Source organism: Cricetulus griseus (assembly GCF_003668045.3).
Source record: "Cricetulus griseus strain 17A/GY chromosome 1 unlocalized genomic scaffold, alternate assembly CriGri-PICRH-1.0 chr1_1, whole genome shotgun sequence".
NCBI lineage: Eukaryota > Metazoa > Chordata > Mammalia > Rodentia > Cricetidae > Cricetulus > Cricetulus griseus.
In genome coordinates, this window is record NW_023276807.1 from 155,252,937 (window position 1) to 155,273,049 (window position 20,113).

At 38.2% G+C, this 20,113-nt stretch overlaps 1 protein-coding gene across 1 annotated transcript; it reads left to right on the plus strand.

Annotated features, from left to right (window-relative positions):
* The first annotated feature begins 793 nt into the window (after positions 1–793).
* Positions 794–19,317, plus strand: Afp (alpha fetoprotein). The gene is made up of 15 exons (XM_027388370.2): positions 794–890; positions 1,510–1,561; positions 2,500–2,632; positions 5,440–5,651; positions 6,925–7,057; positions 8,063–8,160; positions 9,676–9,805; positions 11,478–11,692; positions 13,679–13,811; positions 14,440–14,537; positions 15,073–15,211; positions 16,997–17,220; positions 18,271–18,403; positions 18,895–18,949; positions 19,213–19,317. The coding sequence occupies exons 1-14, from the start codon at positions 806–808 to the stop codon at positions 18,937–18,939; spliced, it is 1,830 nt and encodes a 609-aa protein (XP_027244171.2). The 5' UTR covers positions 794–805; the 3' UTR covers positions 18,940–18,949; positions 19,213–19,317.
* Positions 19,318–20,113: the final 796 nt, after the last annotated feature.

Here is a 20,113-nt window from a genome sequence, read left to right on the forward strand (position 1 = left end):
AGCATATCAGCACCCATCCTTTAGTATTACCATAACCATTTTGAGCTGCTGAGTGGATGATGGAGCTGAGCGACTTACCTGTGACAGATATACAAAATTGTGGATGATGGCGCTAAGTGACTTAGCTGTAACATACATACAGAATTGCATGTGATGGAGCTGAGCCACTTACCTGTGGCATACATACAGAATTGTTCTTTGGTAGACTAAATTAGAATGGGACTTGGTTCATCAAGTTTTAACCATACACAGAACACTAAATAAAATATACCTCATTGACGGATGTTTTTGAGCTAAGTAATAACACTATAAACAAGAAATATATCCATTAACAAAGTCTGAAATAGTCAAACAATATGTTCAGTGCCTAGCATATGATACATATTTTATTATTCTTTTGAAGAATTAATGTATTTTGAGTTGTACAGTAAGTCTGGTATCTTTTCTTTATGGCCATATCAATGTTTTAAGTTGAGGCAAATAATTATTCTTCAATGTAGGGGAAATTATCTATTTGCACAGTTTAGTTGGAGAAGAACATTTGCAGCGTTTGCAAGATGTTTTTCTTTTTTTCCACTCTGCAGTGGTCTGCGTCCTTGAACATAAGATACAGATGACCCCTGTGCTGTTAATTATTGGCAAATTGCCTCATTTTGACTTAAGGAAGTAAAGCAGTATGTTTGTCAGCAGATGGTTACTAGTTAACAGGCATCACATAAGAAAGGTATAAAAGAACACCAGCATGATTGCTGTCCGCATTCTGCTCCCACCACCGCCAGCGTCAGCATTGAAACAACCAGCAGCCATGGAGTGGAGGGCAGCCGTATTTTTTGTTTTCCTACTAAATATTGCTGAATCCAGAATGCTGCATAGACATGAGTTTGGAATAGGTAAGATGCTTTATGATTTGGGAACTATTTTTTTTTTATAAAAAAGGTTCTTAAAATTCTCATATTTGCATCTCTTCAGGTATCTTGATTTAGGTATCATATTTACTGTTGTAGACAAGGGAAAATTTAACTGGTGGATAGATTTAGATGAAGAACACATACACACAGTGTGTGTGTGTGTGTGTGTGTGTGTGTGTGTGTGTGTGTGTGTGTGAAAATACAATATATATGAAAACCAGGCCACAATCTTAGTTCCTTCAGATTGACAAAACATTTTTATTCTCATTAAGGACTAATTGTTTGACTCTCTATAAAGTATCACTGTGAATTGGCCAACTGTACATAATTATGTCTGAAGATTAGTAAAATAAGCCAGTTAGAACATTGCACTATTAGGGATCCAGATAGTTAGGGAACCTGAAATATGAGTTTTTTGTGCTGAGTGTGCAATTGGTCATTCTGGTTAACTTCATTCCTTGTATTTTTTCAGTTTTCCCAAGTGTAAAATTAAGATACTGGATAGGTGGCTCTTATCTAAAGGTACAGTTTGGGTTTAAATTCAACGATGACTGCTTTCCCGGCTGAAATGATTGCTTGTCAAATGTCTTTTGTTTTCCAGCTTCCACACTAGATTCTTCCCAGTGCTCTACAGAGAAGAATATGCTTGGCCTGTAAGTTTTGCTTGCATAAAAACATTACAAATACACCATGCAAAAAAATCTTTAGATAACCGAATATACATTTTTTGAATCACAGGAGAGAATCATACAATTTTAAGGCTTCACTTATACTGAATATAAAACAGATATGCAAAATGTTGAACTTTGGACAATGCCTTGAATATTAACTATACCTTCCCTGGAATTCCATGAAGCAAACCAAATCAGATTTTCAAAACCAAAGATTAATTTCTCAGCAGTCAGTAACAGCTCTGTATGGGTGTAGAAATTTGTCTTACCAGTATCAATAGGAAGTTACTCTTCCTTCATCTCTAGTTTGCAAACTGTTTAATATCAAGTCGTGGGAAGTAAAATGCTTTTATTTTTGTTATTTTGTGGAGGACATTTTATTCCTTTAAATGTTGCCTCTGTTTTATCCATTTGAAACAATTTATAGTGAGGAATTTAAATGCATGTGTTTATGGTGATGTTGGCATGCAGAAACCTGCACACACATCAATTTGAGTCAGTCTGAGACTACCACAATCTAGGATTGGAGTTCAGTCACAGTGGGAGAAAACATAACTGGGAGGTCTAATGACTTAATCTTTGCTTAAATTAAGTATGAAAAAAAAACCTGTAAAGACTATAGGTTTTCCCAGTTACCAATGCATCACAGTGGGCAGTGGTCAAAAAAGGAGGATGCACGTTTTCACAAAATCCATTTCCTTTAACTTGTAAGAGTTACAGCTATATTGATGGGTGAAGGTGACAAATAAAACTGAAATTCATTTCTGAGTGACTACAACCAGATTTCACGTAAGATTCTTAGCAAGGGGTGCCTCCTAAACAGATCAGAAAATAAGCCACCAACAGAAAAAGCTGTACTTGGAAGACAAGTGTGACCGACCCGTCTAGTCCTTGAGCCTCTGCATGTGGTTTTGTTTCAGTGCTACCATCACCTTTGCCCAGTTTGTTCCGGGAGCCACTCTCCAGGAAATAAACAAAATGACGAATGACGTGCTGACTGCAATTAAGAAACCCACTAGTGATGAGCAGCATGGAGGGTGTTTAGAAAACCAGGTGAGTGAATAGGAAGAAAAGCCCCATTAAGACTTTATAGAAATTTAAGCTGTAGCAGAGAAGATACCGGGAAGATGTGCCTTTAGCTATTTGAAAACCCGTTGTATGAAAGCAGGGTTTGGTTAGTTCTGGAATCCCGAAAAGCTCTGTTGCAAAGCAAATGGCTGCTAAAAAGAGCCGGGATTAGCAATAGAGACTCATAGTTATGGTTACAGAATGAGATTATCTGGGCGACCATGGACACATTTTCTTCTTTGAGCTTTCATATCTACAATACAAAGGGTGACATTAAGTCCATTTAGAGTTGTCATGGAGACTTATGTTAAGGATGAATGGTGGCTCATCTTGTCTTATACACACACAGCTTGGCTGATATCTTTCCAAGGATTACTGCAAACACTATGTGGAAGATGATGCCCACCAATCAGAACATCTGTCCAGTGAACTAAGAGAACTTGGTTGTGGCTTATCATCAGAATTCCCATCTTATTTATGAATGTTAAATCATTAAGTGATACAATAATATCTATATAATTATGATTTTACATGGCATTTTATTATATGATAATATCGTAAAAATGAATATAATATTATATTATAATAATAATTGAATTAACTAAGTCTATAATGATCCTTCACAGATGAGGAAGATTTTCCTGGGCAGGAAACTGAGGCCCAGAGAAATCCCTCCTCTCAGGAACTGTAGTTTGGCAGAACTAGGGCTTCATGAGGACATCTGTCTCCAGAAATTAGTTCCTTAGCAGGCTGCTCACAGTGTTCAGCACAGTGAGTATGAGGCCCAGGTTATTTGGGCTGTCAGATGTAGCAAACGCACAGAAGCATCAATATCTGAACCTGTGTAAGTCAGAAGTTTAAAAAAGCAATCAAGTTTAAGCACACTGTTGTTCTTGAATAGAAACTCATTATGAACTAGTTATTATTCTTTAGTTTACATTTTTATAGAAATAGATTTTGTACTTGTTAGAATTATTAAAGTATGGAGCAAAATCCCCAGAGCTCTGTCCCAGTGGACCTGAAATGGCCAAAATGTTTTGTGTCTGGGGACTGTATAGGAGATCTTTTAAAAATATATATTTTAAAATGTATTCTTTGAGACTTTCTTACAAAGTATTTTAATCACATTCATGTTCCAAGCCCTCCTTCCAAGTCCTCCAGACTTCCTGACTATTATGTCTCTCTCTCAGTTTTGTTTCCTTTAAAAAAAATCCATGGTGTCTTCCAGTAGGTGCATAGGCATAGGGCCATCCACTGGCCCTTGGTCTGGCAGCAGCCAACAACTGCCAACAACTCCTCTGCAACGGCTGTGTGGTTTTGTGAGCCCCTACCCATCCATGCAGGAGTTTTGACTCGCTTGATTTTATGCAGGTCTTGTACAGACAACCACAGCCATTGCATCATAATGTGTACAATTGCCCTGTTGTGTCTGAAAAAGTTTTGTGGGACTCCTCTTGTGGTTTTGGCTCTTACAAACTCTTCCTCCTCTTTCCCAATGGAAATGCACTGTGAGAACAGGCCTGAAATCCAATCAGAGCACTGTTGGTCACTCTTGTGGATTTATGCCACTGTTGTACCAACATACTTCAGCTGGGCTAATTGTTATCATACAATTAACAATTGCACAGTTTACAGCTGGGTACGACGGTAGATTAAATGATGTTTTTCCCCCAGCAGCTCTCACAGAAACTCCTGCATTATGAAATCTAGCCAGTAAGAAGGCAACTTCAGATGCTTCCTAGAACTCTAAAGTTTATCAGTTATTAAGAATCCTTGGTTTGCATTTTTGTTTTTGTCTTTCTCTGTTAGTCAGTTAAAAAAAAAGTATGTATGTATAAACTATGCTCAAAACACTTCTTATTGCAACTTTTTAGAGTTCAGGATAATGTTACAGGTTGGGTGATTTTTCACTACAAATTCAAAAGGTTTCTTTAAAGGGCAGATTGAAACAGCATGATGGCACACTCCTAAAATCTCAGTGCTCAGGAAGCTGTGGCAAGTGGATCTGAGTTTGAGGCCAGTCTAGTTTACATAGTGAGTTTCAGGCAGCCAGAACCACATCATGAAGAGACACTCTCACAACCAACTAGAGAACATCAATAACCAAAGGTGAATATTGAGAATTAGAGTCCTAAGTAAGACTGTCAAGATTTTAAGAATATTAGCAGTTTTAATAGTAAAAGATTTTCCAAAATGGATTAAACATATATTTTTTAAGAGGCTTTCTTCAGACTACTGGTCTTGTCCAATCTCAGTGAATTTAGGCACTAAGGAAGAAAGCGTTTTAAAAGCATGGTAGCTAAATCTGTAATTATGACTAATGAAGGGAGGTTCTATTTTTAGTCCACTTTGAAGTCATTTTTGTTTTTAACTGAAAATAATATCCGATTTCAGAATATTGTCTGTTAGAAGGCCAAGTGGAACGAGCATCTATGAAACAACAAGAAAAGTTCTTATTATCTTGGGATCAAATTTTTCATGAAATAAAAGAGTAAAGTCATTTAATTTAAAATCAAGATAGGAAAGATAAACTATTTCATGGCCACTTTTCTTTTAAAATAAAATAACTATGTCTTACAGTCAGGTGTGCTAACAAGGATGTAAATGAGAAGCCCTTCACCCTAAAAGTTACCAAAGAAAGTCATCACATCTGACCAAGAGAAAACCTATTGAATATGTACAGGGGATTTTCTTAATATACTGGGCTCATTTTGGATGTTAGAACACTTCACACATATGTTCCAGTGGAGTTAGTAGCCTTTCATGAAAAATAAAAGATTTTGTTTCCCCAGATGTCTGTGTTTCTGGATGAAATTTGCCACGAGAAGGAACTCTCTGAAAAGCATGGATACTCCAACTGCTGCAGCCAAAGTGGGGAGGCGAGGCACCAGTGTCTGCTTGCACACAAGAAGACTGCTTCAGCCTCTGTCTTGCCCTTTAGCTTCCCAGAAGCTGCAGAGAGTTGCAAAGCATACAAAGAAAACAGGGAGATGTTCATGAATAGGTAAGGACCACCCACTGGGCAGACAGTGTTTCTGGACTCTACAAATGTACTCCAGGGTGTGTAGAAGGAGGAAATGTAGCCAGGGGGTGTCCGATGAGGTGTGCACAAAGAATACCCCAAGGGCTCCTGTTAAACACAGGCTGTGAGAGGTAGGACAGACCACACTCAGATCCAGCCTCTGTTCCTTCAGCCTCTGGAGACATCTGTTTCCCACCTTCAAACTTTTGATTTTGTTTCACCCCCAAATACATCAGTATTGCAGAGAATCACTTCAGAGGGCCAGATATTTATGTATCACACTCACTAAAGTTATAATTAAGCTTGTATAGTCAGATAAAGTCAGAACAAATGTGCTTGGAACAAATGGTTGGATGAATGCTCACAAACATTGGTGCCACTCTCTCCCCTTCCTTTAAAAATATTTCATTTCATTTTTGAGACAGGGTCTCATGACATCCAAGCTGGCCTTAAACTAAGTATGTAGCCAAGGATGAGTTTGAACTTCTGATCCTCTTGCCTCTGTCTTCCAAGTGCTAGGGTTATAGTCATATACAAACATTCATACATTCATTTATATCTATCGTATCTATCAATCAATCAATCTATCCATGCATACATTTACATATCCATCTATATTTTTATCTTTCTACCTAATCTATATACCTATATTATATCTTTATATCTACCTATGATCTATCTATATCTATACCTTTATATAGAAAGAGGGTAGAGAGGACTTGCTCGGGTGGTTACCTAGAACTCTGGCCTTGCTTATTCCCCAGACATGTCTGGGCAGATGTACTGAAAGAGACATTTCAGAAAGAATCATAGCATCTTTGTTTTTATAATAGATTCTGGAAAAATGTATTGGATCTTTTCTTTTCTCCTGAGGTTGATAGAGAGGAGAATTTTTGATGGTATCTGGAAGAATCACACATTTTTCCCCTGTAACAGCATAGTAAAGAAAAAGCCCAGTGCATGCCATTGCTTTTGCTGCTATGGAAATTTTTTTTTTTTTTTGGTTTTTTGAGACAGGGTTTCTCTGTGTAGTTTTGGAGCCTATCCTGGCACTCGCTCTGGAGACCAGGCTGGCCTCGAACTCACAGAGATCTACCTGCCTCTGCCTCCCAAGTGCTGGGATTAAAGGCATTTGTCACCAACGCCCTGCCAGCTATCCAAATTTTTAAGTAAATTCCAGAGTCTACTTCAGAGCAGTTACAGTTCATTGGTGTTTTACATGTTTGTAAATCTCCAAGCGTTGTCCATTTCACAGGGTCATCTACGAAGTGTCAAGAAGGTACCGCTTCATGTATGCACCTGCCATTCTTTCCTTGGCTGCTCAGTATGATAAAACAGTCCCAGTTTGCTGCGAAGCTGAAAACATGGAGGAATGCCTCCAGACAAAGGTGGTATCTTTGTTCAGTTATCTGAACCTAAATGGTGTCTAGTTATGGCTCAGGAAAACAGAGTTAAAAGTGGAAATATGCCTCATGTAAGAATATCATCTTCAGAAGAGAGTGTAGTTCTTTTTCATCCTAATGAGTAGTAGGTCTTTCCCATTATCAATGAAATTCCCTCTTGTATTTATAGTTATAATTAGAAACAATACTACTATTGGTAAAGTACAACTTAAGGCCAAAGTAAAAATCTATGTATTTTGTGATTTTGTGAATCAGCATTTACTGAACTTTTAAAGAAAGTAGAAGTAATAGCAATCTACATGGAAGTGATGACTTAGTAGCTATAAGCTTGACAGAATGGTGGCACTGTGCCTTTTCTGTAGAGAAGGACAATGAAATGCTTCCCTACAGCTTCTCAAACAAACATGAAACAATATTCATACAGAATAAACAACCCCATGGATAGCTGACAGGTGATGAGCACACTACAAGTTCAACCAGAGCTTAAGAAGATGAACGTTGACAAAATGAGTTGTTTACATGCCAGCATAACTGAGCATATTCCAGCTTCTGGCTTTTGTTTGCTTGCTTTCCTTTGCTTTTTGAGACAGAGTCTTGTTAGCTCCAACTAGACCCAAATTCCTAAGAATCACATGACCTTCCTCAATACCAGACTATGACACACTCTTGGTTTTTATTTTAATGGAGTGGGAGTCAGCAGGCTTCAGTTTTCTTGGAGGCTGGAAAGGCTCAATTGTCCAAATGGTCCTAGCATCAAAATTATGATGCTTTGTTTTGAAGTATTTTAAATAAATCTCAGGCACATATACAAAAGAATTAATCTGAAAGTCATTAAAAATAACGTGCTTAAATGCCTAGTGATTCTAGGTTTAGTAGAAAAAAATATTCCATGCACTTCCATGTGTTGTCTGGATCTATTGCTTTTGTAATTCTTAGAAAGAATGCATGGGTTTTGGTCTTTTTTTGACACTTCAATTCTTCTGCATCTAGAGAGCATCAATTGCAAAGGAATTGAAAGAAGGAAGCATGCTGAATGAGCATGTATGTGCAGTATTAAGAAAATTTGGATCCCGAAACCTCCAGGCCATGTAAGTTTAAGTTTCTGTGTTGGCAATTGGGTAGGCACTGTAGAGTTGCGGCTTATCTTTCTCAATGTCACTCACCCCTTTGGTGAGGTAGACTGTGATTAGAATCATGGAGTCTCAGGATCAGAAGGAAGCTATCAGATCAGCTGGCCATTTATTACTTACAAAAGTCTCTCTGGAATGACATTCGAGAGAGAATGTTAAGGTTTATACTGTTTGCCTGTTCTAGTCACTTAACGTTTCCATCGATCAAACTATACCACCTCTTAGACCATATTTTCCTAGCTCTTCTACAAAGTAAGCCAACCCTTATGGAGAGGCATCTCAGACTTGTAGCCTAACAAGAAATTCTTCATGCTAACTGTGCTTCTTAATCTGCTTCTCTGTGTCAAGTGTTGCTTCTCATTAAAATAGTCCCTTGAAGCAACAAGTTTAGGACCCTGTGGCAGGTGAAAGGACAGATCTAAATGAGTCATGAGAATTGTGCACAGCTGCCACTCAGTGGACCTTTTCAGTCATGCAGTTAGTTCCAAAGACTGGCTGGGATGTCCTCCTGGAAGAGGCCAGACTTACCCTTCAATTACCTCCCAATTCTGGAGAAACTTAACGATCAATTCATGAAGCCCTTTAAAAATCTTAGGAGTAAAATAGAAATGAAGAAACAACTACAGCAATGGCATAATGTATCCATCAGTAAATAAAGCCATAGGCTCCCCAGTTATCACCAAACTCCTTCTTCATCAGTAGCAATGGCTCAAGTGTCTACTCAAGGGAGCAGGATATCTGTGCAGATAACCCTTCATGTGAACGGAGTTCCTGGATGGAGGCAACTTTATTTTGTATTTTCCCTCTGCCTTGATCTGATCACTTGTCTCCAACATTGAGTCTGCTCCACTTCTTTCATTTCAGTCATTTGTGCATCTGCAACCCTCCCAGGTTTCTCAGAAGTACTTATTTCTATGAAATGAAAAGCAAGCGCTATTCTCAAAGAACTTTCCTACCTCTTCATCATTTATTCTTTAATTTTATAGATTTAATTTTACACACACACACACACACATATATATATATATATATATATATATATATATATTATATATATATATTTGTCCTTTTTGAGGCAGAATCTGCTAGTTGAGGCTGGACTTGGCCTCCTAATGCTCCTGCCTCCACCTCCTGTCTGCTGGAATTATAGAAAGTGCCACCATGTGTGCTACAAAGATCCCAGATGCTTAGAGTCAGGGATGAACAAGCAAGGATATCATTTATCTTAAGTCTCTAGAAACTCTTTATGAAGCTATAAATTGCTTCCAAATCATTTGGGGACCCAGCCTATGGGCTACAGAACTTCTCCCTAGAGAGATGGGGCTGAAGCCTATGATGTCTAAGATGTGTTTGCTTTTCTTTTAAAATAAGACATCTCAGTTCTTTCCCTCTCAACAGATACTCTATAGACAACACAATTTCATTTTGATAGATAAACAAGATTCTTTTTTTAAAAAAATCTTCCTTTCCCAGAACCCTTATTAAGATGAGTCAAAAGTTTCCCAAGGCGAATTTTACGGAGATTGAGAAGCTGGTCCTGGATGTGGCCCACATCCACGAGGAGTGCTGCCTAGGAAATGCAATGGAGTGTCTGCAGGATGGGGTAGGAGTCTCTCTCTTCCTACAAGATGGTTTCTGCTCTCTCCCTTTTCACTTAGCTTCACTCTAAATGAAGGCCACCTGGCCTGGCCAGGGCACAGGGTATGGTAACTGTGATCCAGTGAAGTTACAGACTTCCTAAGGGTAGAATTTAAGCTATATCCTTGATCTCGGCTTTCACTTCAGACATTAGCAATCCCTGCCCCCTTTTGTGAGACTAAGGCACATTTGTTTCTTTATTTGACTGAAATACAGTGAGTACCTTCTACCAGCTAGCTAGCTGCTGGTTCACCATGACAGACGATTGTTAGGAAAATATAAATTGACATGAAGGAATGTATAGTTTAATCAGAGAGATAAGACAATGGCCTTCTTGGAGCTATAGACTGTCTAGTTTGCAGATATCTCTACAGGATAATGCCTGGCACATTGAGACATTCTGTCATAGTTTAATGACAGATTTATAAGCAAAAATAACCCAAGGAACTCTTGCACAAGGGAAAATGTCTGTTCATGGCAAGCAGAGGTGTGAATAAAGGGATCTAAAAGAATTAAAACCCCAAACTCTTAACAATGGAATCCATAAGAAGTGGTCATGGACATGGTATGGCGATTTGCTTCCTAGACATTGAACTGAGGTCTATCTATATACACCAAATCATCCCCCTTCTCATTCCCGTGACACTAAGGAGACTTAAAAACAAACAAAACAAAACAAAACAAAACAAAGCCACTGTTGCTAGAGGCCCAAGTGACTTGGAAAGGCTCATTTCAGTACACTCCCATGGTGTTTAGTACAGATGGTTGAGGTTGGGTGGGTGGGTAGCAGGTGGCAGGGGATGCCAGGGGACAGAGCAGGTCAGACACTAGGGAAGCAGGCACCCCTGTCCTGAGGAGTGGATGAATCAGGAGGCACAGACTTGAGAACTTATTTGCTCATGCACATTAAGAATTCATCAGTTCCTTAGGCATACCAGCAACAAGTATTTTGTTTTTCTTTGAGGACAGCTTTCTGGGTGACAATTTTATTGATTTTCATAGACAGTCAAAAACTAGCTTTTAACTTTTGGAGCTCAGAACTACTTTTTCATTGATAGTAGAAAAATAATTTCAGTATTTTAAGGTAGGCTTTAACAACTGAATATCACATTTCAACTGTCACTGCTGATAATGCCCCTGAGCAGGGACACAAATTTTGTCTTCAAGATTTTTCACTGCAGGTTCATTGTCTAGAGACTGCCCTCTGGAGGGCAGAGTGGGTCACTGCATATCTTTCAGATCAAGATGGAGGGGAGAGATAGCAAGGTTAGGATGCCCACTGCGGATATTGTCCACTGGAAAATTTCAATACCAATAAAGAGACGCTGTCTGGTTTGAGCAGATCATTTCCTTCTTTTCTTGAAGATTTTTTATTAAAATAGAAACTAGGACAGGTGAAAGATATGGAAAGGTCTCGATCAAATCATAAAGCAATGAAGAAAAGCAAGGTGAGCAAAATAAAAGGGATGTGAGAGGGGATAAAAGCAGAAACAGAAATGAGGCAAAATGTCTGCACTGACCCTCGATTTTTCTCTTCACTTCTCCAATTATCTCTTCTTCCACTTCCTTTTTAACCTTTCAGTTCCTACCTTAAAGGATACATCTTTGAGATTTATATTTTGCTATACCCATTACAGGAAAAAATCATGTCATATATCTGTTCTCAACAAGATATTCTGTCAAGCAAAATAGCAGAGTGCTGCAAACTGCCCACCCTGGAACTTGGCTATTGCATAATTCATGCAGAAAATGATGACAAACCTGAAGGTTTATCTCCAAGTCTAGATGGGGTTTTGGGAGATAGAAATTACGGCCAGCTTTCTTCAGAGGAAAAAATCATGTTCATGGCAAGGTAACGTGCCCTGTAAATGTGTGTTCACAATGATAGAGTCCATCATGTGACTGGAAGCTCTGTTTTGCTGAAATGGGGAATGAATGGTGGCTCTAGTTTTTGAGCTCAGTTGAGTCTGTCTAGATGGGAATCCAAGGAGCTGCAACCACAGAACTAGTGACTAGAGGCTGAGACCTGTGGTAGAGTGACAAGACTTCCACAATGACCACTATTAATCGGCTTGTTTATGAATCTAAATTTTGTTTTGTATTTTCTCTGAAATGAGGAATGCCATTATATTTATGTGTCTCACATGATAACCACCATGGACTTTCAAAGATAATCCAGATATTTCTTTAATAAGGAAGGCTTAGGCTGCAAAACTGGCAAAGTAGGGGAAAAGAACTTGTGACACAAGCCTGACTACCTAGTTCCAAACAAGGAAACTGGAATGACCAAACCAATTTCCAAAAGTGCTCCTTGATGACACATGCATGCTACGGCATATGTGCCTGCCCCTCTAGTAATAATAGATAAATGAAATAAAATTTACAAACAAGAGAGGCCCAAGATCATGACTGGACTCTCACTATACATGTTTTTAAAAACCATCACCCTAAATATAACTCAATAGCTAGAGCTAGACAGAAGGCTTTTCATTGAAGCAGATTGCTTGCTACTTATTGAATTTTAAGCCAATGAAAACATGTTTAGAGATGTTTGCGCAATGGTAGTTTCTTATAGTATATATAATAGGTGTGTATTCATTCTATTTGCTAACAGTCAAGTTAATACCTTTTCCTTTATTGTATGTATCTGTGGATGCTATTAGAAGAGGAATTTGTGCAGCTCTTAGGACATTATACTTAATGATTTCTTTGAACCTATCTCAATTTAAGAGCCTGGTTCTAATGCAGCAATGAAAACAATGGCTCTATTTTCTCCCCAGTATTCCCAGAAGATATAGTTCTTTTGATGTATTAAAATCAGGTATTCACATGTCATTTGTATTGCTAAATAAAATTATGCAAACCAAAACAAAGACTAGATTTAGGAGACACATCTAGAGATTTTATTGATGGCATAAGTAAACACTACCAATACCTATAACCTATAACCTATAAGAGAGAGAGAGAGAGAGAGAGAGAGAGAGAGAGAGAGAGAGAGAGAGAGTTTGCCTCATAGAAACAGGCCTTCAGTGGCAAAGAACGTTTGCAGTTGACATATTCTCATCTAAGAATGATCCTCTTCCAAGCCCTTACACTCCCTTCACTCACACCCGGGCCTACTGTATTACTTACCCAAAGGAGATGTGCTTGACCACAAGCCGGATTAGTGATCACTCCTCTTTGGGTGCTGGCTCTCTTCCTGCCTTCCATCTTTCTTTATTTTTCTCCATTGATTATCATTACTGAGGATAGATGACCCATTTAAGCTTGCAGCTGTCTGCTTATAACAAATGCTTTGGGGAGGAGTGGAATTTTCTCTTACATGGCATTAGCTCTTCACTGTTTAGAGCAATGCTAGCATCCAGGACACCCTGGAAAACATATCTGTTGGATAAATGACTATAAATCTCACAGCTAAAAAGACAAAGTGAGATATTAAACAAAATAAAGTAGCATTATTTGTATCATTCTTCTTTAATTAACAATAATCTCACATATATGTGAACATAGTTTTAGACCTAGGTTCACTTATGAGAGAAAATATGCAGTGTTTGTCTGAATCTGGTTTATTCACTTAATGATTTCCAGTTCTATTTTCTGGCAAATGTCATGATTTCATGAAAGGATATTTTATAGGGTAATTTGAGGGACTATATATAGCCAGCACTAATAGTTTTTCTGTTCATAGTATTCAAATTATGCTTGTTTTTTTCTGCTTCACTTGCTATTTGATTTTTAATGCCTATACACCCTAACTTTTATAAAGGAATGGTTAGGGAATTACTAGTGTAATTTTGTTTTAGTTCCAACAACATGATATTTTTCATACATATTTCAGATTTCTTTATGAATATTCAAGAAGCCATACCAAGTTTGCTGTCTCAGTCATCCTAAGAGTTGCTAAAACATACCAAGAGATAATGGAGAAGTGTTCCCAGTCTGAAAATTCAGCTGTGTGCCAGAACAACGGGGTAGGCTGCTCTAGAATTCAGGGGATAAGCTATAAAACTGCATTGATATGAGCCATTGAAAATTCTGTTTGTGGGTCAGTGAGATGGCTCAGCAGGCAAAGGTGCCTGTTGTGTGAGCCTGGGGACCTGAGTTAGATCGTTGGGTACCATATAAAGAGAGAAGGAAAAAAAGTTGGAGTGGCTTCCACACATGCCATTTGGCACATTCTCTTCACTGAATAATTAAAAGCTAAACTATTTTTATTAAAATAATTAAAAGTAACTATTAACTGGCAATTACCTGGTTATATGTATAAACTAGTAATCTATTACGTAATTATTCTAACCACTAACCAATGGCTTATATAAGAAATAAATTCATTGGACAAAAGCTCTATGTTGAATAGAATAGAGAGAGAACTTTTTTTGACAGTTTTGGGGAGGCAAAATCTTATACAGAAACTGCAACCCTCTACCCAGTATTCTCAAGAGTTCATTTGTTTTAATTCTCAAAAGCCACCCTCTATCATCTTTAATGTTTTATAAAGGCTTCTAAGATTGGTTTTATATTAGAATAAGATACTGGCATAAAGAAAATTGTGTGTCTGGGAGGACTGATAAATGCATGTAATAATGTCTGTATTTTTAGGAAAAAGAACTGCAGAAACACATCCAGGAGAGCCAGGCGCTGGCCAAGCAGAGCTGTGCTCTTCACCAGAAGCTGGGGGACTACTACTTTCAAAAAGTGTATGTTTTATACAGCATTTTCAGTGTTTTAAAATTATTAATAGGTGAGGGAAACATAAGTTTAAATTTATTTTTAACTTTCTTATTTATTTTAAATTTAAATTCTTAAGCCACTGCTACTCTTACTTCCATCCCCAGTTGGATGGAAGTCAGTATACATTTGATTCCATGACTCCTCCCAGGTGGTTCCCCTTTAAGGATCGACAAGAACACCCATGAAGTCTGATCTGTCGAATTGGCCATGGGTTCCCTAAATCCTGCAGCTTTTTGCAGGAGAGGTGTCTTCTCTGCTCACAGCCTGCCAAGGTTCCAGCAACCAAAGGTCACAGTTGAAATCTAGGAAGTGCTGATGTTGGGTTGACAGCTGTCTGCTGTGCCATCTGCATCCCACAGTGACACATGGGAAGACTGGAATATATGGAGTGACTGCTGACCTCAGTTGCTGGGCCACATACCTTGTGTCCTCTGATACCAAGAGTAGGTCCTTGAGAAGGAGTAAAAACTCATGAAAATGTGGTAAAAATGCTTCTTTCAGGTTCCTCATTGCTTACACAAGGAAAATCCCTCAACTGACCTCTGCAGAGCTGATAGACCTCACCAGGAAGATGGTGAGCATTGCATCCACGTGCTGCCAGCTCAGTGAGGAAAACTGGTCTGCCTGTGGTGAGGCAGCGGTGAGTGTCCTATCTCATTTCTGTTCTGTTTGACTTGAAGCTGTTTCACATTTCCATCCCAGGAGAAAGAGTGGAAACCTGTGTCAATGACGTTGCTTGGTTTGTTCAATGAGTTCCGATGGAGGGGGTGGGAGTGCTAATTTTTTAGCAGTTTGCTGTTGGTCAGACTTCCTATCCTTCTAGAATGCTTGGTAGAAGTGCACTTACTTTATTCAACAATATATAAGCAAGCTTTATGCATAGGATGGATAGTAGCCAATATGTTATTCAACTTATTACTTCTTATTTCCTAAATTCTTACTTCAGTATTGAAAAGGAAAGCAGTTTTGCTTGTAATAGATTGCAATTAGCTGTCTTATTTTAGCCATATTTAGGCATCTGCCTTTTGCAGGCCAGTCTTATCATTATATTTGGGGCAGTTTGTTCCCAAGGTGAAATACAAGATTAAGAGCCATCTTGTATTTACTTCTTACTTCTAGATAGTAAGCCCATTCATTTTCATGTCACAATGAAAGGGGATTTCTGCCACTAAGCTTGAGCTGTTTGCATTTGATATTTGAGAATAAAAATTGTACATTTTTGTAGGGTGACTGTCTTAGGCTAGGTAATCTGAATGACTCATGTAGGCTAAGCCTGAAAATAGTAAGCACACAAACATGATAAAAATAATTAAAATTTATAGCTACATGTTTAAGGGATATCTTTAAAGTATGTGAGATAGGAAGAATCTATGTTAAAGCTTAAACACACACTTACACACCCATTTATTTTCTATTAGTTGTGTGTGTGCAGAAAAATTGCAAAGGTTAGATTTGTTCTATTCTGACCTTCAGAAAGTGATACTCTGCATCAAAACCCAAACTCAGGGGTTGAAGAGATAACTTGGACAGTTAAAAGTGTATACTTCCCAGGGGTGGAGCACTCTTTTAACCCCAGCACTTGGGAGGCAGTGTCAGTCAGAGTTCTGAGTTCAAGGCAAGCCTCATCTACAGAGTGAGTTCCAGCATAGCCAGGGTTACACAGTGAGACCCTGTCTCAAATAAACCAAAACAAAACAAAACAAAAGTGTGTAGTGCTCTCAAAGAGGACCCAAGTTTGTACTCAGTGCCCACTGAGAATGGCTGTCAAACACCTTTTACTTTAGATCCACAGAGATTTGATGCTTCTGCCTTCCACAAGCACCCATACTCACCCACACATACCAGCCCTACATACACATAATTAAAAATGAAATAAATAGTTTAAAAAAAGCAAAATTCAACCAGATAAACATAAAAACAACCTGCCAAATGATTTGTACACATCAAGATGGAAGTATTTTTCCTTTTTGAAAATCTATATGCAACTAGAAACTTATTTCAGACAGCTAAAGGAATTTTCATCAATATCACATCTGTTAACATCTGTCAGATTAGAAGAAAGGACATATGATAGGTAGGATTTTAGTTGGAGGGGTGGTAGGGGAGGAAGGGAGGGAGAAGGGAACTGGGATTGTCATGTAATTCAATCTTGTTTGTAATTCAAATATATAAAAAATAAAAAACTAAAAAAACAAAAACAACAACAACAACAAAAAACATCTGTCACTTACATACTAAGTTTTATCCCAAGTAAAGAGGCAAACATTTAAGTTCACAACATGCTGTTAGCAAGTCAAAATTTCCTGTAATATTAGTGACAAGTTCCTGGACATTGGGTGTAACTACATGAGATTTCTGGAAATGTGAGCCAACTTGGTAGCTAATTTCATTTCCCTGCTTTCTTCTTTCTCATTCTCCTAACCAGGCTGACCTTTTCATTGGACACTTGTGTTTAAGACATGAAGCAAACCCTTTGAACCCTGGTATTGGTCACTGCTGCAACTCTTCATATTCCAACAGGAGGCCATGCATCACCAGCTTGGTGATGGATGAAAGCTATGTCCCTCCACCATTTTCTGCTGACAAATTCACCTTGAACAAGGATCTGTGTCAAGCTCAGGGCCAAGCCCTGCAGACCATGAAACAAGAGTAAGACATTGTTATTTTCTACCATGTAGAAGAATGATGCTAGAGGGAGGAGCTGAGACCCCTGCCTTACATTTTATAGGTTCACTAGATCATAATTGCCCCTGAAGCACTAAAGAATCTCTCTAAAATTAGTTCTCTTTCAGTTTTCATACAGCCTTGTGGGGGATGTTGGTTTGGAAAAAATCCACTAAGGCAGACAATTTCCTGTTTATGAAAAATTGTCTCTGTTGTGACAATTGTGATATATTTTGGGTAGAAGGAAACATGGATTATCTATTTTGAAAAATTAGGAGAGATCTTTGTAGTGAGTCTGGGTATTTCTATTCCAATTTTGGGGGCTGTATGGTTGTATTTATAAGCAGGATAATTATATCTGACTCAACCACATTGTTTAAAAAGGGGAATAAATACACATTTCATTGATTCTGTAATGGCAATAAATGAGGATAAAGCCAGTGGAATTTACATTCTTCAAATACCCATGCATTTTAATTTAAATTTAATACTCAATGGCTTTGCATATGGGCTTCTTTCCTTGCCAGAGCTATTCTTCCATTTTTCTTCACCCCAGTTAGAGGAGTATTTTGAGAGGTAGTAAGAGTGGTGCTTTTTCTCTGAAGCCTTCCCTATTGCCTTTCTGACTTTAAGTCCAACATGCAATCACTGCTAAGTGAGTAGTGTAGGCAGCCAGTGATACTCGGGTTAAGGTATAACAATGACAATTGTCAGTATCTAGACATCTGGGCCTGTGTGCATGGATAAACCACACTGTAGAAGAGGGAAAAGGAAAGGATAATGTAGGCAAGCAAGACAGAGAGAACAGGTCATTCCATAAAATCTCGGCAAATCCTGACATAGTATTTCATCTGTAACCTGCACCAGGGCAGGACAGTGGCATGCCATGTGAAGGCTAAGCCTGGCAATGAGTAGAAGGAGTGATGGCTGAGGGTGGAGGCGGCCAGGGCTCTGAAAATGTTCTACTAAAAGCATCTTGGGAAAGTGCCATTGCACAGTAGACGCCCCTGTATTTCCTTTTGTTTTAAACCCCAGGCTTCTCATTAACCTTGTGAAGCAAAAGCCTGACATGACAGAGGAGCAACATGAGGCTGTCACTGCTGATTTCTCTGGCTTTTTGGAGAAGTGCTGCCAAGACCAGGAGCAGGAAGACTGTTTTGCAAAAGAGGTTTGTGTGAAACATTTCACTCCCCAAAGTCTTGTCATGGAGTATCCTGCAGTAAAGAACGCAAATAATATGCTACAAGTCTAGAACTTAAAGTAATGACAAAATTTAAATTCTCTTTGGAAATTTTATGAGGTTTAAAATAATATTTTTCTGAGTATTAGGGAGAATTAAAATTTTAAACTATATTAAGAAAACCAGCAATTGTGATTTATTTCCTAATAGAGAGAATAATTAAATAAATATAAATAATTGATGATAATGTAGACTATTTCTGAGCTAAAGTTAAGCAGTTCTCATGAATTGGATCAAAAGGGTTCACTATTGTATTAATTACATAACTAAGAGGATATTCTTAGGACACAGTCTTGAACTCAATTAGGAGCACATTTTTGTACCCCCATGTTAGAAATAAGGAATTTTCTGAGTTGACTTTGTAACTGGCACATTCCTATCTCTCTGTTTGAACATTTTTATGTGTTCTTGACTTTCAGGGTCCAAAGCTGATTTCAAGAACTCGTGCTGCTTTGGGAGTTTAAACTCCTCCAGGTAACAAAAAATTCAGCACAGGCTAAATAATGATGTTGATTCTCCCTACATATCAGTCTCTATTGATGAGGATCCTAAGAAATACCATTAATTTTCTTTAAAAGGGATATAATTTAATAAAACAGGTTTAGTTTTAAAATACTGAAACATAAGTTTGGGAGACTTCATAGGCTTCACTAGGCCTTCCTATGTTCCTATTAGTGAAACATTTTTACCTTCTCTATCTACTCAATTAATAACATAAACTATTTTTTATATTTCAGAGGGAAGAGAGGACAAAATGAATTGACAGTTTGGTGATAATACTTTAATGACATGGTGAAGACTTCCATTTGAGATTTCTCTCCCCAAGAAATAAAGACTTCCCAACTGGTTTTCTTCTCCTAGTCTGCTTATTTATGAAAAGATAATCTCGTTAGACAGTTCCACATGTCATTCATTGCCTAAAACAGATTCTATTAAAAAAATCACAAATAGTGGTCATTGTAGGAGATGAAAGCGACCCACATGGCCCTATCACAGTAGAGGCTGGATGCCATGGTGACCTGAGAAATTATGTTTTCATTGGATACACGAAAATTCCACATGTATTTTTCTTCATCTTGTTTGCTTCTCTATTCATAGACATTTCAAAACATGTCCACTGTGCTGCAGTTGCTTTGATAAAATGTATTTATTCATCTTTCTCCTTTCAAAGTGAGCACTCTGTGGCTGGCAGGTAGGCCCTGTTCCAGGAATAGTCACTCTATGGTCACTGATTCTCTTGTCATTGGTTGCTTTGGTAAAGAGTAAAGAAGAGAGAGAGGGAAAGAGAGAGAGAGAGAGAGAGAGAGAGAGAGAGAGAGAGAGAGAGTAAAAAAGCAATAGCACTAAGTTGTGACCTTAAGGAGGTGATACTACATTGTTGGGAGAAGTGCAGGGTTGGTGATCAATTTGATGGAGGAAATTGGCACAATCATTGAAGAAGACTCTGAGAAGATGAGGGTGGGTTCTACAGTTCCAGCCCTGGGACAGGGCTTTCCACAAAAGAGGAAAACACAGAAAATGGACTGGGCATGTCAAGGCAGCATGAACAGGTCCTGGAGGTACATCCAGTACACTTAGAAGCAGATACTATATAAAAAGTGTGAATAGGCTGTATGTGGAAAACCACAAAATAGTTTT

Coding starts and splice junctions, on each gene's coding strand:
- Afp (XM_027388370.2), top strand. CDS start 806: ATGGAGTGGAGGGCAGCCGTATTTTTTGTTTTCCTACTAAATATTGCT. Junction 2,633..5,439: donor GAGGGTGTTTAGAAAACCAG/GTGAGTGAATAG, acceptor TTGTTTCCCCAG/ATGTCTGTGTTTCTGGATGA. Junction 15,212..16,996: donor CTGCCTGTGGTGAGGCAGCG/GTGAGTGTCCTA, acceptor TCTCCTAACCAG/GCTGACCTTTTCATTGGACA.